This window comes from Condylura cristata, unplaced genomic scaffold (genome assembly GCF_000260355.1).
Source record: "Condylura cristata isolate star-nosed mole 26May11 unplaced genomic scaffold, ConCri1.0 scaffold00025, whole genome shotgun sequence".
Classification (NCBI taxonomy): Eukaryota; Metazoa; Chordata; class Mammalia; order Eulipotyphla; family Talpidae; genus Condylura; species Condylura cristata.
The window spans coordinates 5,423,356-5,440,106 of NW_004567126.1; the positions used below are offsets into that span (position 1 = coordinate 5,423,356).

At 36.8% G+C, this 16,751-nt stretch overlaps 1 protein-coding gene across 1 annotated transcript in view; it reads right to left on the reverse strand.

Moving 5' to 3' along the window:
- GUCY1A2 (guanylate cyclase 1, soluble, alpha 2) overlaps nucleotides 1-16,751 on the reverse strand; it is a 259,742-nt gene that overhangs the window by 20,618 nt on the left and 222,373 nt on the right. Inside the window, exon 8 of the mRNA XM_004688763.1 lies at nucleotides 3,089-3,243. Coding sequence (XP_004688820.1) covers nucleotides 3,089-3,243 — 155 coding nt within the window. The remainder of the gene's footprint in view (nucleotides 1-3,088; nucleotides 3,244-16,751) is intronic.

The following is a 16,751-nucleotide window of genomic DNA, read 5'->3' on the forward strand; positions in this document are numbered from 1 at the left end:
GGTATATATATACAATGGAATATTACTCTTTTGCAGCAACTTGGATGGAGCTGGAAAAGATCATGCTTAGTGAGATAAGCCAGAAAGAGAGAGAAAAATAGTGGATGGTTTCACTCATAACAGGAGTATAATGGACGAGGAGAGAAAATAACAAGAATAATGAACAGCCATATACCAGAGACATTTTGTGAGGGTGGAGTGGGGAATGGGATCAAAAATGAGGTGGTGGGGAGGGAAGTGCACGGGATTATGTTGGTGGCACACGGGCGACTTGGTGATGGGAAACCTGCAGGGATTACAATTGAGATGGGAAAAAAAATGTACAAAATGATGTAAAAATAAACTGTTATTTTAAAAAAAAGTACTTTTTGAAATCAATTATGTAAGTATTTCAGTCAAAATGTTTTTGGAACACATAACTTAGAAAATTATTTTAATTTGTTTTATTCAAGTAATCTACTCAAAGATTACGATAATTATGTCCTTACTATAAAAACACATTGAATAGAAATCTCTCTGAAGATTTTAAGATAGCCAGAACACACTGGACATGATGAAGGCTCTCAGGAATAAACCTATAGATTTCAAGCTTCCATGAGTCAGTTTCATTTACAAATTCCTATTTACTCTAAGAAAGTCCAATATGACCTCTTTATAGAGAATGTTTATAGCGAATATCCCTGGGCTATCAACCCTAGCATTTCACCTTGGGTTCATAAATCACCTGTGCAGTGTGGAAAGAACAGGCTTACCATAAGCTGAACTAAGTAGAATGGAGGCCAGAAAACCAACACAAAGTACGTAGCCTCAATAGATTCAGATTCTGAAAACCCAGATATACTGAGCTCACAGACCTGACTTTTAAGATTCTAGAAACTTATAAGGAACCAAGGTGTGTTTGCTTTAATGGTACCCCACATAAAATAGACATCAATGGTCACTGAGGCCATTCTCTCTTCAGAAGGGGAAGAACATGCCCTAACATGTTCTCTAGTCCACAAGCTTGGTGATCTCTATAAAGCACAGATCTAATCACATCACTCACTTGCTTACAACTCTTTACCGTCCTTCACTGTTTTTAGAATTAATTCAAAATGCCTTTCTGTGGGTACCACTTCCTCTAGGCTGACTTCAGTTTCTTTCTCTGTCCTCATTTTTGCCCACTCCTCCTGTTGCACTAATACTCTAATCAGGACCTCGGTCCTGGTCTGCAATAGATGTTGGAAGCTCAGGTACATTCACCGCCTCATCTGCAGTCTCATCCGTAAGAGCAAAGATTCCAGTTATGCTGTTCATGCTGATCACATTAGTGCCTATCTCATGCCTGAGGAAGCTGGTGCCCAATATGTTGGGGGAGCAGGAAAATAGCAAAGAGGAAGGGAAAGGCTTATCTAAGAACAGGCTAAATGTAAAAATATTTTTTTATAATGCATGAGTTTGAATGACATGATTTGAGGCCACTCAGATTCTTCTAGAATCTACCCATATGGGATTTAATGTCCCACCTAGCCTCCATTTGTTTGCTTGTTTCTTTTCAGGCAAATAGCAACAAAACACAATTCTGACATAAGCAGTGGTTGAGATCACTCCATTTCTCAGAACTTTAGCATCATCATAAACCAAATTATTATGGAAAGATTATGAAGATTCAGAGTACATAACCAACCTTGGGTGGTCTGTGGGGTTTTCTTTCTTCTTCCTTTTTTTTTTGGTTATCTGTACATAAACTTTTAATGCAGAGGATTCATTCTTTTTACCTGATTTTTAAAATAGAACTTTTAGCACATATGAATCTACACCATGTTAAAAAACAGAGACCAAAAATTACAGCTCTCTATTGAGGACAATCATAACCATGGCAACAGCATATAGGTGAGGGGGCTGATAATATCTTGCCCCCCTCATTTTATGGTCTAGAGGACAAAGTATCATCACTGATCTAGAAATGGCCCCCAAATTCAGTTTAATGTGGAAATTATGACCAGAGCATCTGCATCATGCCGAGAACTGTGTAAGGAAAATTGGAAGAAATATAAGAGGAAAAAATATATGTAAAAACCCAAAATATGACATGCTTCTTGGGCAACATTTCCTTGATTTTATATTTGCAAATTCAGTTCCCTTTCTCATCCATTTCTCAGGAATCTGAATACTTCTCTTTGAAAGACTTTATCTTTCCTGGATTATACATTTATGCTATCAAAAGCTTCCAGTTATGACCATTTTTTAATTATAGTCAACTTTTGTTGTCTCTAAATTTTCTACTTCTGTACTCATGTTAATAAAAATAATAAAATCACTATTTTTCAATATGATCTCTAAAGTCATCTTAACCTCAGAACTAGTTAAATAGCTTGCACACCAACACCTAGAGTAAAGCCAGATCAGCAGGGTAAGAGATACTCATGCTGTTTTCTTACTCTAGATGAGTTCATCTTATTGATGCTTTAGTTTATTTAATAAATATTCATAGAATGCTTATGGTGCATTAAACATTTTTGCAAGCTTTGGGGTTATGATGATGAGCCTGCACAGATAGTATTCTTGCCCATTCAGAGTTTAATATTTAAGGAACGGAAGTCATCAACCAAGCACAAAATAAGGATGGGTTCAGCTGTCAAAATATGTAGAGTTGTCAAATATGACCTTTAAGATAGAATTTAAAGGTTTTTTTGTACCCTGTATTTATTTAACTCTAGAAAGTCCTTATTTATATTCATTTTTCAATGAATAAAATCAAGCAAACGATCTTTCCTACCTTATTCCTTTGATTTTTTAGACACCAAGGGAACTTCTGCAAATATTAGAATTCTAGAGTAATGCAGCCTTTTAACATTTGCACTGCTGTATTTTAAACCTCAGAAGGACAGAGATTATGGGAAATGACAAAGTGGCACTTAACCTCTCAGTCAAGTTAGGTGATCCTCATACTCCCTGATGGTTCAAATCAAAGTTTGTCACAAGTGCTGTCTACACACAGTATCCTGGGTTGGGAGTGAGCAGATCAAGGCAAAGAATGGAGAATCCTAAATACACAAAAGCCACTTGGGGCAATGCTGAAGACCAGGTGAGGCCGGGGAGCACTTACTGGTAGGTGGTAGGACTGACATTGATGCGTCGGGGGTGACTTCCAGATTCGAATTTGCTGGCCAGTGTGACATTGTTTCCAAAGAGGCAGTATCTGGGCATCCTCACCCCAACGACGCCAGCTAGCACGGAGCCCGAGTGAATGCCTATCCTCATCTAAAAAAGAACAAAAGAGGAAGAGGACATATTTAAGCTTCATTCTGTGATTATTTGAATGAGAGATACCTGTTAGTTATGTAAACATTAAACGATGAACTCCTCAAAGATAGCCTTGTCATTTCTGGGGAGCAACTATCTGCACCACTCTAGTGCCTGGGAACATGATGCTGTGGAATGAAAGAATGACTGAATGGATTAATTATAGATTAAAATTGGTTTAATCTGAAATATATATCTGGTTATATTACACGTTAAATTAGTTTCATTTGCATATAATGTGCTCTAACACCTAGAGAGTATATTATTCTTCTTTCAGTTATTCTCACATAAAACTGTTTTCCCATTGTAGCACTTAGCACAATTATAAATTAAATATTTAAATGTCTGCTTGTTTTGTTTAAATGTTGAAATTCCCCATGAAAGCTCCATATATATATATTTTCTTACTGCTGAATAGTCAGCACTTAATACTGTAAACTAATGGCACTCAACAGTAAGTGATGAATATTGAATAAATTTCCTAAATTCCCTTACACAGCATTAAAATGGAGATTCAAGACACTGCAACCTTTGACGTAATCAAGAAACATCAACTGAAAAATCCTGAGAATTAAATTCATGCTGTTCTACATTGTGCCAATCTGGTATGTAAGAGTCTGGTTCATTCCTTGAAAAAAAAAAAAAAAAAAAAAAACTTCAATGTACAGGGAATATATTCACGATAGAGTAATGACCATAAAGTGATCTCAGGACAAGTTACACCAACATGGTCTACGCCAAAATAACTGAGGCTAATGGTAAGCAAGTGAGAGACAATATCCTTAGTTCCAGGGCAATGTGTGTGACTGGGAGAGTGGGATTTGTCCCTAAATGCCCTCGTGAGTCATCAAGAATCACCCCTTCACTACCATGTCTGCCTGTCACAGCTGTGAGAATGTCATTCTTAGAACCACCCTCATGCAGAATTGGAGATGTCGGCATTTATCAACCCAAAACAAAAGTTGAAACCAGCATGGTCTAGATGCAGCTTCTAGTAACCTCATCGTTTACTATCTAAAAACTGATTTGAAAACTTTTTGGTAATTTAATGTACTAGGAAGAGGCAAGATACACTTGAGAAAGAAGAAATAATATTGAATAGTGTCTCTACCAGATAATAAGTTTAATGTAAGCATATCTAGGTAGCATAATATAGGTACACAGCTACATAATCACAGAGCACAGAAAGGCCCCCACGACTGAGAACCAGCATGTAAGATTACAGAGCAAGAGGGTCTTGCCTTCAGAATTCCCCAGACCAATTGTTTTCAACTTCTAATCTAAATTCTAATTCTAAATTCAACTTCTAGATCTTAATGCAGAAATCACTAAAAACTTTACAGCTTTAAAAATCATTGTTTTTAGGGCCCTCCCCAGGGACGCAGTGGGTTAAAATGCAGCATTAAGAAGCTAAAGCTACCTCAGCATGAGTTTGATCCCCGCTCAGAAGGTGATGGCAATAGATCTCTCCTGACCCGCCCGCTGCTCCTCTCAGCAGTGTACTTCAACAGTGGGCCTGTTCTGCTCCCCATTCTGTCTCTAGTGAATCCTCTCACCACCCCTGCACCTCTGGCCTGTACCCCAGTTCTGAATGCACAAATATTTTTTTTAAAAAATATTGTTTTTATTAAGCTAAAAATCAATCTGTAATATTAACAAAACCCCAAAATACACAGTGGGTGGACTTAGTCTCTCAGCTACAATGTCGCTGGATAAAGCGCTGTTCCCCTGGCCCACCAGAGACCAAGTCACCTCATGCTGCATTCTCTCCTACCTTGGGACATATGCTTGCTAAAACCAGAAGCACCCCAATGCTCTGACTCAGGGTGTGACAAGATACACCACACAGCAGATAGCCAATGGAGGGTCAGTTGACTTCATCCTAGCTGTAGACCCAGATTTCCACCTGCTACCATTTCCCTTCTGCCTGACCGATTGCATTTCAGATAACTGTAGCTAGACAGACAGACAAAGTCCTGCAGGTCCACTGGTGATTTCTATCTTTAAAAAAAGGTTTTATTGTTTCCTATGAGAGATCTGTGGTCATTTTAATTTTCCACTTGTGACGTATTTTTTCTTCTTCTAGGTGCTTTTCCTTTTTCTATTTATTACTAGCTTTGAAAAGTTAGTAGGACTCTTGATATTTTCTTCCTCTCTCTTGTGAGTAGGTTTGTTGGGTCTCTTGGATTCTGTGAGTTTTACAGTTTTCACCAAATTTGGAAAAGTTGTATTATTTCTTCAAATAGTTTTTCTCTTCATCCCTCGGTCTCAGAGACTTCAATTACATATGTATGAGGATGCCTGAAATATTTCCACAGCTCACTAATGAGCCATTCATTGAAAATAATTTTTTGCTGTTTGTTTGGTATAGCTTCCATTGCGATATCTTCATATTTACTTTTTTTTAATAATGTGTAATCTCTTATTAATCACATTCATCTCAGATACTGTGATTTTCCTCTCTAGAAGTTCAACTTGGAATTTTTTCTTAACTCTGGTATTGAATTAAATTTGAATTAAATTTTAACATAGATAACAGTTCAAATTATTATTTTAATATTTTTTCCTGCAAATTCTAAAGCTGTTCACTTCTGTATCACTTTTGATTGATTTTTCTTATCATGGCAGGTCATTTTTGTCAGCTTTTCTGTATGTCTAGTGATTTGAGGTTGGATTTCAGGTAGAATAAGTTGGATGGGCATTTGTATATTCTTGAGCTTTATTCTTGGGATGAAGTGAAGTTACATGAACCAATCTGTCTCTCCCAAGTCTAGTTTGTATGGAAAATGTGCTGGGCAGTTCTAGGATGGAGTGGCATGTATGGTTCCTTGCTCCCTACTGCTGAGTTCTGTACCCAAAGTCCATACTACGTGAGATTTCCCAGTCTTTTTGATGGGAACACACATTTTTTTCTAAGTCCCTGGTGAGTGCCAGGAGCTGTCTCCTTTATTCCTTTCATATTAACCCCTTGCCCACCCTCAGGGCTCAGGTAGTTTTCATGCATAAAAGCCATAACCAGCACTAAGAGCTACAGAACACTAGCAGGCCGAGGGGCTGTTTTTGTGTGACTCTCTTCCCTGGGACTTTTTCTAATGTCTACCTCCTCATCTCTACCCAACTCTCAGCTCTCTCTTTCCACCATGGTGTGGGTGCCTCCTGGTTTTCCTTCCCCTGAACCAAAGTCCATATGTCTGCCAGGGCAAGAAGTCAAGAAAATCAATCATCGCATCTCACTTCTCCCCTATCTCGGGGCTCACTGTCTTCCAATGGCTAGTCTGTGTCACTTAACTTTTGTGTATTTTTATCCATATTTTTAATTGTTTAAAGTGGAAGTTCTACTCCATATTGACTGAAAACAGAAGTGAGATCAATTCTTTTGAAAGGAAATGTGAAAAAAAAAGGGCCTATTTCTTATGAGAGATTGTCTATTTTGGATTTAAAGGCAAAAAAAATGTTGAATGTTAATATTCCTTTTAAAAAGGTAAGTGTAAAGTATCTTTCTCTAAAACTAGCAGAGCATTTTGCAATGTTATTCTGTTCACATGGGTCTCTCTGCTTCCAGAAGGCCTTTTTATATTAAATTACTGTGTATATCATAGGCTCACCTGAAAACACCCATTCCTTAGGTGCTGAGATGATCAGTTTGGGCCTGTGGTGATACAGTGATATTTCTAAACAGGAGGAAAGTGGAAGGGAATATCATGTTAACATATTTCACAGCCCCTTCACCCTGTGCTTTCTGCTGGAAGAAATGACACCTCATTGCACAGCAACTATACAGAGGATTAATGTAGCTCCACCTATGCCTCCTGTTGAAAGAACTAAAACCGTTTCTTTTTAAACTAATTGTCAGATAAATTCCACGATAAGCTTAAAGGGGGAGAAAGAAAAATGGTCATTAAAACAACAACAAGCCTTAATAGTCATTAAGGCTTATCTCTTAGAAAGTCACCTAAAAGTGCTCAAGAATATCAACCACCACAAATGCAGCACCAATTCCATGACTGTCACTCCTATGACAAACAGAACAGGACACAGAGTTGTGTGGTCTTGAGGAGATAACGCTGGGAATAATGGTGACAGCAGGCCTTTTCTTCTTTATTTCTTCTGACAATGACTTACTGAAATTTCCCAGGAAAGTTCTAGATAGGAAAGTCAGTTTGTCTAAGTCAGTATACAGGAGCATCCAAGCTAGAGAAAACAGAGATTTAACTCTCAAGGAGGGATTGAATTTCATCTGGGTAAGATTTAACTTTATTTAAGTGGGTAATCAAGCAGATAATATTTGCCTCTATTTGATGACTGTGTCCTAACTACAGAGGTTACTTGGCACTAAACCAGTTGTCAATTTGGGTCGTCTATGCCCCTCAGTGGATATTGTTAATCTCTTGAGACATTTTGGGTGTTAACTATTGGAATGAAGAGCTGCTACTGGCATCTGTTCATTAGAACTAGACATTCTGAGTAGAGTCTCCCCACCACAAAGAATATTCTAGATCAAAATATCAATTGATACTTGTTATTAACACCAAGGTTGGAAAACCTTCATTAAATAGGCCTCTGGCAATCTATAAATATTTAGTAAACCAACAACAAAAAAAATATTTTAGTAAATACCAAAAATTCTATCAAAGTTCTAATGGATAACACTGGAGCTCCTCTAACCCCCCCCCCCCACTTTTTAAAGATTCAGTTAATGAGGAAAATAAAGCTTGTTCTAGGGATTTATTTTAAAACACAGTAATGTTATATATCCTGAGGTTAGCTTATCTATTACCCATTCTTCTTTATTTATGGAGCATATGAAATAATGCAGAACTCGGGTACACATCAAAGTTCTCAGTTATCAAAGGATTCAATTATTCTTTTAATATCCTACTGATTATTTATTAGCTCAGACTCATAAACAGCTGCATTTTTAGAAGCATTCCTTAGACAAATCCTAAAAATAGAAGGCTATGTACTTTGACTTCAGTCAGCCAGAACTCTCTCTGATTCAGTAAAGAAGGAATGTGAGGGTTGGAAGGGCAGCACAGAGTCATTCCTCCAGCTCCTTCAAACTGAAATGCAGAGGAGCACAATGGAGAAAGAAAATGGCAGCTTTCCCCCTGGTCAGTTGGTTCTGTGTTCAGCACTAAATAAAAGGCCATTTCTGAATTGGACTTTCTGAAAGGCTCATCAACACAGGCAATTAAAAAGAAAATCAGGTTCAACCTGTTTTCCTACTCTACAAAGAAGGCTAGCACGTCCCAAGGAAAATTCAGAAAAGAACAAATATTAACTCCAACATCAGAAGCCATCCATCCCTTTTCCAGCTTATTGTTCATAATTTCCCACTTCAAAAATGGGCAGAAGAGCTAAAAAGACACTTCTCCAAATAGGAAATGCAAATGGCCAACAGGCATATGAAAAATGTTCAACATCCCTTGTAATCAGAGAAATGCAAATCAAAACGACAATGAGATATCACCTTATACCAGTGAGAAGGGCACATATTACTAAAATAGGAAACACTACATGTTGGCAAGGATGTGGAGAAAGAGGAACTCTCCTACAATGCTGGTGGGAAGGCAAACTGGTCCAACCACTGTGGAAAGCTGTGTGGAGGCTCCACAAACTAAAAATAGAGCTACTATATGACCTAGCAATCCCACTCCTAAGGATCTACCCAAATGACATAAAAACATTAATTCAAAAGGACACCTGCACCCCTATGTTTATGGCAGCACTATTTACAATAAATAAGGTATGGAAACAACCCAGATACCCAAAAAATAGATGACTGGATCAAGATGTGGTACATATACACAATGAAATGCTACTGGCAATCAAAAAATACAAACTTATTAAATTTGCATGAATGTGGATGGAGCTGGAAGAGATTATGCTGAGTGAAATAAACCAGAAAGAAAAAGGAAAATATCAGATGGTTTCACTTATAGGAGGAATAAAATAAGGGACCAGGGGAAAAAAATATAATAAATTAAGAAAACAAAATTAACAGGCAACTAGAAAGCAGAGACATTCTACAGGGCAGGGCGAGGGATCAAGTCCGGGGAGGGAAGAGCACAAGGGGCTATGGTGATGGTGCACATAGGGAACTGGTGGTGGGAATTTCATAGGGGCTGCACCTGCACAGAAAGGATGAATGATGCAAAATATAAATAAACTAAGAATAAATAGATATCTCCTAAATGCTCTATGACCCCCTCAAAAAAGAAAAAAAGCTTGGCAAACACATGCTTCCTTACTCCTACAGGTCCCCCATCCAATCTGTTATATTCTGTCCTGAGTGCTCAGACTATAAAAGGGAATGAAAGTTGTATGTGACCTCTCTTAGTGGAATTTTCATCTCATGCAAAAGCTAGACTAGCTCTCCAAAATGCTAAAAGTTAAGAGTGTAAAAGGGCAGAACACAGGCAAGGAGGGGCAGCCCAAGCAAGACCAGTGAGCTTGGGCCAGAGCAGCAGTGGCTGGGTTGGGTGGGCAGCAAGCTTCCAGGTGGAGTGAAAAACCACACACCAAGACCTGACTCCTAGAGAGCTCAGGTATTTTTGAAAACTGAGGGAGGATAGTCAAGGTGGCTGGGTGCTAATAAAGCAAAAAGGAGAGGAGAGGCGGGACTGAAGGCAGCAGGAGAAGCCTGTCAGGTCACTGACAGTAGGGCTTCTCAGTCTTGGTGTTCTGGACATTTTGAGTTGGGTAATCTTCCTCTTATTTGGGGAATATTACGATACAGATTAGTATGTTTAGTGTCCCTGGCCTCTGTCCCTTTAGTCACCAAATACCAACTGAGGACAAAAAAACAAAAAAAAACAAAAAAACAAAAAAAACATCATATTTTGGTAGTTTTTCTTGCCTAACCTCTAGGATACAAACTTAAATGCAAATCTGGTTCTACGTACTTAATGGTGGTAGGTTTCTCGCACCAACAGAACTTGCTTTTCCAGGGAATTCATGGGCACCTGTTCTCAGTCCTGCAGGTTATGTGGGACTGACTCCACCTCCAAGACCAAGATTAGGTCCAAACTGGCAAGACTGTGCCAGTCCCCAAAGGTTGGCAGTTAACGTAAGGAAGGAAAGGATCCAACATAAGCCAGTGAGAGGGTGGATCTTAGCACTGAGGTGAGGCTAATAGTGCTCCTCTCTCATCCTCAGTTTGTGCTACTTTTTATGAACAATGCAGTGTTCAATGCACAAACATTTATAAACAGTGTAGAATGTTCCAGTGAATAGTTTTGATAAACCTCAAAGAAGGAGGGGCTTGCAACTCTAGGGGTCAACTTTGTGGAACCAGAGGGAAACCAATGTTAAATAAAGCAGCACTACAGCATAAAGCCAAGTACAAGGTAATAGCAGTTTTACAATTCTCTCTGAGCTTATTTGAAGCTAGTCATACCTCAGGGCTTTGCCACTGTTGAGTCAATGAATTCCTTAAATGGTTTATGATCTTGTTTATCACTTGCAAAAGAACTTAAATCCATTTTCTCACGAGCTATGTGAACTTAGGTCACTAATTTCAGTGATATTTTTATTTGTAAAATAATCATCACACCACCCTCTTGGTGAGGCTGTTAGCAGACCCGAACAAGATGAACTATAGTCCTATAGCTCACTAAAAATAATGAGTTCCTGTCAACACACCTCATGGTACTCGTTGCAATATTTATGGTGCCAAGGACATGCAGATCTACTTATAATTTGGTACATATTTACCAATTCCAGGATGTCCAAGTGAGACTGAAATTTTTATGAACATTATGAATTAGCCTGTTACTTAGAAATAGTAATTTACATTCAAGTAATACTATTTGAGTGTGATAAAATAGGCATTCTATCATAAGAATTAAAATAGGCATTCTATCATAAGGAAGACTTCTACTAGGAAAAGTCAACTATTTACTCATCTTTGTATTTAACTATTATTCTTAGATTTATATGGTTAAAATTTTAAGCTTTTAAAATATTTTTCATTATTTTAACACTAATGAAATTAGTCATTCACCTTGCTAGCCAGGAGTGAGGGACACACTCACTTCTTTCTTTACCAGTGTGTGTTAATATGTATTTAAAAGTTGTATCATAAAATACTCTCCCACAATAAAATGATCTTTTCATAATAACCAACATTTCCTTGACAGGAAGCAATGTTTAAAAATCTAATTTCTCAAAATATTGAGATTCTTAAAAAAATAATGCAATCAATTCATTTGACCTTTGTCAGCTTCCCAATTTCTCCTTGTTCCCTCAGTGTACAAAAAAAAAAAAAAAAAAACAGGAAGAACTGTGATAAGCTAGTTGGAGTTTTAAGTCTTTCAGAAAGACTTAAGAGGGATTATAAGGAAAATAGGAAGAAAAAAAAAAAAACCTCTGCGGATATGTTATTTTCCTTTTGTCAGAGGACTTAGCCTCTGATCTGCTGGTATCAGTATGTCTCTTTCTCAAGTAACGTATTTGCAGACAAATACCACTTTGGGCAAATGTTCAGCAAACTGTGTTTATGCTGAACATTACCCAAGTACCATTCATAGGTAGATTTCACTTTAGAGGAAATATTTAACAAACAAGAAAAATGGTTCTTACTGGTATGATAATACATAATTTCAGGTAAAGTAAGAGATACAGTGACTTTTATAAAGTAAAAAGAATGAAATTGTGAATAACTTGTAGTTTGGATGGGGGAAAGTGAGTTTGCAATCTCATCTTTGCTTTTTCACAAGGAAGGATGGAACCTACAATATGTCATTAAAATGGCTTGCTAGGACTTACGAGGCAGACAGCACCGAAGACAGCATCAGAGACTGTAAGGCGACATGCAATATGGTCTCCTTCACCAAGACTTTCCTATAAAGCACTCAGTAATGTGTGTGTGGTAACTTAAATACAACTGACACTTCAGGATAAGATTTAAATTTGACCCAACTTGATGGATGAATCTGAAATGTATCTTTATGTCATTCATGTACCACATCTTTTTAATCCAGTCATCAACTTTTGGGCACAGTGGAATATTACTCAGCAACCAAAAAAAATAAACTCATGCCATTTGCAGCAACATGGATGGAGCTGGAAGGGCTCATGCTTAGTGAAATAATCCAAAAAGAAAAGGAAAAAAACACTGTGTAGTTTCACTCATAGCAGGAGTGTAAGGGGATGGGGTGCAAAAGACAGAACCAATGTAATAGAGTAAAAATGTTTTTAGTAAAAAACTATAAACCAGAGACATATTATGGAGGTGGAAAGGGAATGGGATCAGAACTGGGGTGGGGAGAATTCATGGGATTATGGTGATGGCACATGGGCGAATTCATGGTGAGAAGCCCATGGGGATTACAACTGAGATGAAAAAATGCACAAAATGAAGAATGATGTAAAAAAATAAAATAAATAATTAATTTTAAAAAAGAAATCTTTGAAAAATTTAAAAAATCATTCAAGAATTGATTTTCAACCTAAGAAAATGATTTAAAGTGGTTGAGATATCTACAATAAATTTGCATGTATTTAGCAATAACCAGTATATAATTGAGCAGTTATAAAAAAAGCCATTTTATAATAAGATATGTACAGTTGATGTTAACAGTGTATCCTTTAGTGATATGAACACATATGAACCTATTTTTTAAAAAAGAAAAACATTAGAACATGACAAAGATTTATGGATTTCACAAAATGATTCTTGTTATTTTTTGTCAAAATTTGACTTTCATTCTGATACTTAGAAAAGAATTAGACTGTTCTGACATCCAGTGATTGGCTACTTAACCAACAATACCAGGAAAAGCTTATTCTACTTCTTTATGCCTATGATGTTAGTCAAATCACTTTGTAGTATTTTAGTCTATTAGATACATCCTTATTGTTTAATTGCAGATTGAAGCCTACTTCTTATTAAAACCATGAAGGAATTCCTTGTAAATGTTCTCATTTTTACAAAGTCTGTTAACAGCTAAAACATCAAAGCACTTAGACGCTTCTATTTTGAGAATGCCACTAGAAAATACTGCCACTGACTTACTCATCCTCTGTTAAGTGACAGAAATACTGTGTTAAAAAGCAGATCTTAACAGATAATCTGAATGAATTTCTAATACAAATTAACATCATAATACTGTATATCCAAAAATCTGATTTAAAAAATTGTTAGATATGTAGAAATGAAATCTTTAGGAAAGAGATAAAGGGATCTAGGGAAGAGTTCTATTAACATGGAGTATATATGTATTATTAATTTGTAAGTATTTCCATCTAACTTAGCAGATGGTTATCTGAATAGTTTTGTTAATATGGACCAAAACCAACCAACAGAGTAACTTTCCTTTCAACATAAACAGCCCTACCTTTGAGCCCTGTTATAATAACCTGGGAGATAATCAGTTACAAAAATCAGAAAACCTCTGCTATTTGATGCATAAGAAATGTAAATTACAAAATATGTGCACCTGTTTGTTTTTAACTCTTCTCCCTCTGCCCCCCTTTTCTGTGTCCCTTCCTTTACTTTTGAGGTCTTCTCTTTTTCTTTTCCATAATAATTCAACCTTGAACTCTTGTTAGACACTCTGGATGATACTAAGGAAAGACATACTTTATTCTCTTCCCTGAAGGAGCCTGAAATCTTACAAAGCTAACACATGAATCTTATTCCTTAAAATACACATGCACACACATACACATACACATACAGAGTCAGCAAATACCAGCTCCAAAATTGTAGATATTGAAATTACTAAATTTTTAGAAAAAATATAATTTTTCTATTTAGAGACTACCTAATAAAAATAAAAGTTCCTCTAGGGGAATACTGCAGATATTACAATGATGTCCATGTTTACTTCTGATAACTGAATTTCTTTAGGGAAAAGAATTATCTGACATCTCCACGGTTCTATGTCAAACAGAAAATAACATATTTGATGTCATTATAAGAAAAAGAGTTTCTTAAACATTAGTAATTATTATTCTCACTTGTAAGACATACATATTTTTCTTTTAGTTTATAAGAATACACAGCACAAATGAGTCCACAGAGTGACAATGATGCACCGTCCTGAGCTACTGAGTGACTGTGCAGGTCTCCTGCAAGTTTCACAGATACGTTCATAACTCGCTGATAACTGCAGGACTCAGTAGTCCTGTAGCTGTTCTCTCCCACTCGTGTTCTTATAGCCAGCATTGTGCAAATTGCCCACATGCATGCCACCACACCACTGCCTTTCAGCTTTGAGAAGGAAGCACAATAACCATCCTGCTGCCAGGAGCAATAAAAATACTAATTTAAAATATTAGCACGTGGAGTAGAAAAGAAAATATTCTATGGACCTGTTGTATTTCACCAAGTGTACACAGGTTTTCTTGTGACTTCAGCATATCTGTTTGAGGTAAGGAGAAACCAAGTCTTATCTAGAGCATTTTCTATGGTGTGTTGTGCCTAAGTTGAATGGGACCACAAAGAAAATCTCTTCATTTTTGGTGTTGGTGATGAGAAGCACCCTAGTAACACATAGCAGCTGGAATGGAGAGTGAGGGGCTTATGGATGCTGAAAGAGTTTTTGTCTCTTTGGACACTGTGCTAGGCTTCCAAATCTGACCTATTTTCTGTATGATCCTAAGCCATCCTCTCCTGGAAACTCGGCATCTATAACACAGAGGCACAACACATATCAACTTTGGTACATAGTAAGCACTGACTCCTCGCCAATACAAAAGATTATGACCACTAAATTTTACTAGGGAAAGGGTGGTCAATTTTATTTATATTCTCTTTATATAACAAGGGCTGGGAAATTTTCTGGTTCATACACCTTATTCCATAGATGTGAAAAGTCTACATTCAAGTATAAAACTCAAATGCATTGTTAAAGAACATGTAGCCAGGGGTGTTTAGATTCCAAATGAAAATCTGATTCTTATTTCTTCCTCTGAACTGGTCATTCTATCACAGTTTATCTCTGTAGTTCTCCCTCTCCCTTTGTTTCTATTATTAGAGATGGAAAATGCCTAATGATGATTTATGTTTATGCAAATGATTTATGTTTATACAAATTTATGCTTACACAAATGATTTATGTTTATACAAATCCCATAAAATTTGTTTTAATAGATATGTAGCAACTTCAAAGGGACAGAAGGAAAACAATTTTATGAAAAGAATTTGAAAAATCACAGGCAACTACAATAAAATTCAAATAAAAAATTCAAATATACACAATATCAGATGTATTTCAAACCTAAGGAGACAATATTATCAAATATAATTTGACCCTCAATGGGATCTTGACAGAGAAAGAGAACATTGGTGAAACTGAAGGAATTTAAATATCAGCTTTAATAGCAATATATCATTTTGGTTTATTAATCATAATAATACCACACTAGATGTGGGATATTTGGGGCCTCACTGAACTAGCTTCACAATTATTCTGAGAAGCTAAAACTATTGTAAAATAAAGTTTTACTTAAAAACTACAAATCAGGGTCTCTGTGGTGGCATAAGGATTAAGTCTCAGGGCTATCACCACTATGGCCTGAGTTCAATCTCCAGGCAAGGAGCTGACCCACATGTAGTGCAGTAGGCCTCTCCCATCACACCCACTGCTCCACTCAGTGGTGTGTTTCAGTAAATCCACCTGTTCTGCTCCCCACTCTGTCTTTGGTGAATATTCTCAACCCCTGCACCTCTGGCGTGCCTCCCAGTTATTCTACACATAAGTAAATAAATCTTAAAAATGAACCTACAAATCATATACTCCCCTACCAATAAAAAGGCAAATTTACCAATGTTTCCTATCCTTAAATTTGGACAACAACCAACTCAAGAGATTATGATATAGTGTAATCATACAAAAAAATAATGTACAGGTCTTGAAAAGAAATGAGCCAATCAACCAACAGCTAGCAACAGCCCTAGGTCTTTGGCTACATTCCTGCTGTTACCAACATTTACTTCATTTTGGTATTAGATGGCACTCATGTTTATTTTACTGATCTGGCTGGTTCCTTGATTTCAGCACTAGATCTCCAGCTAGAGATATATTCTAAAGACATGACCTACTATTAATGTTACTGGTAAATTGGAAAAGCAAGATCAATGTCTCATCAGGTTTAGAAAGGTTTGGGTTGGGTGGAAAAATTAAGTAATGAACACCACTACACAATAGGACATCATTAGGGAGGACTCATAAATTTCAAGGGGTCAAATGGTAGAATTCATGCTCCACAGATCCCTTGAAGTTCTGTGTGCTACCTGCAGCTGTTTTTGTCAGCTTTTCAGAGGAATCTCTAGATTCTCCAATATTGGGGACCCATTCTTTAAGATCCCTTATTTCAAATAATTTCTGTAACTTTGATATCACTTAATTTGCATTTAGTAGACAATTTTAAGAAGCTTGTATGAATAAATATTAAGTAAGGGGATTACTGATCAGAGAATGAAAGAAAGAGATTTCTATGCTGGGTCAAAGTCACCC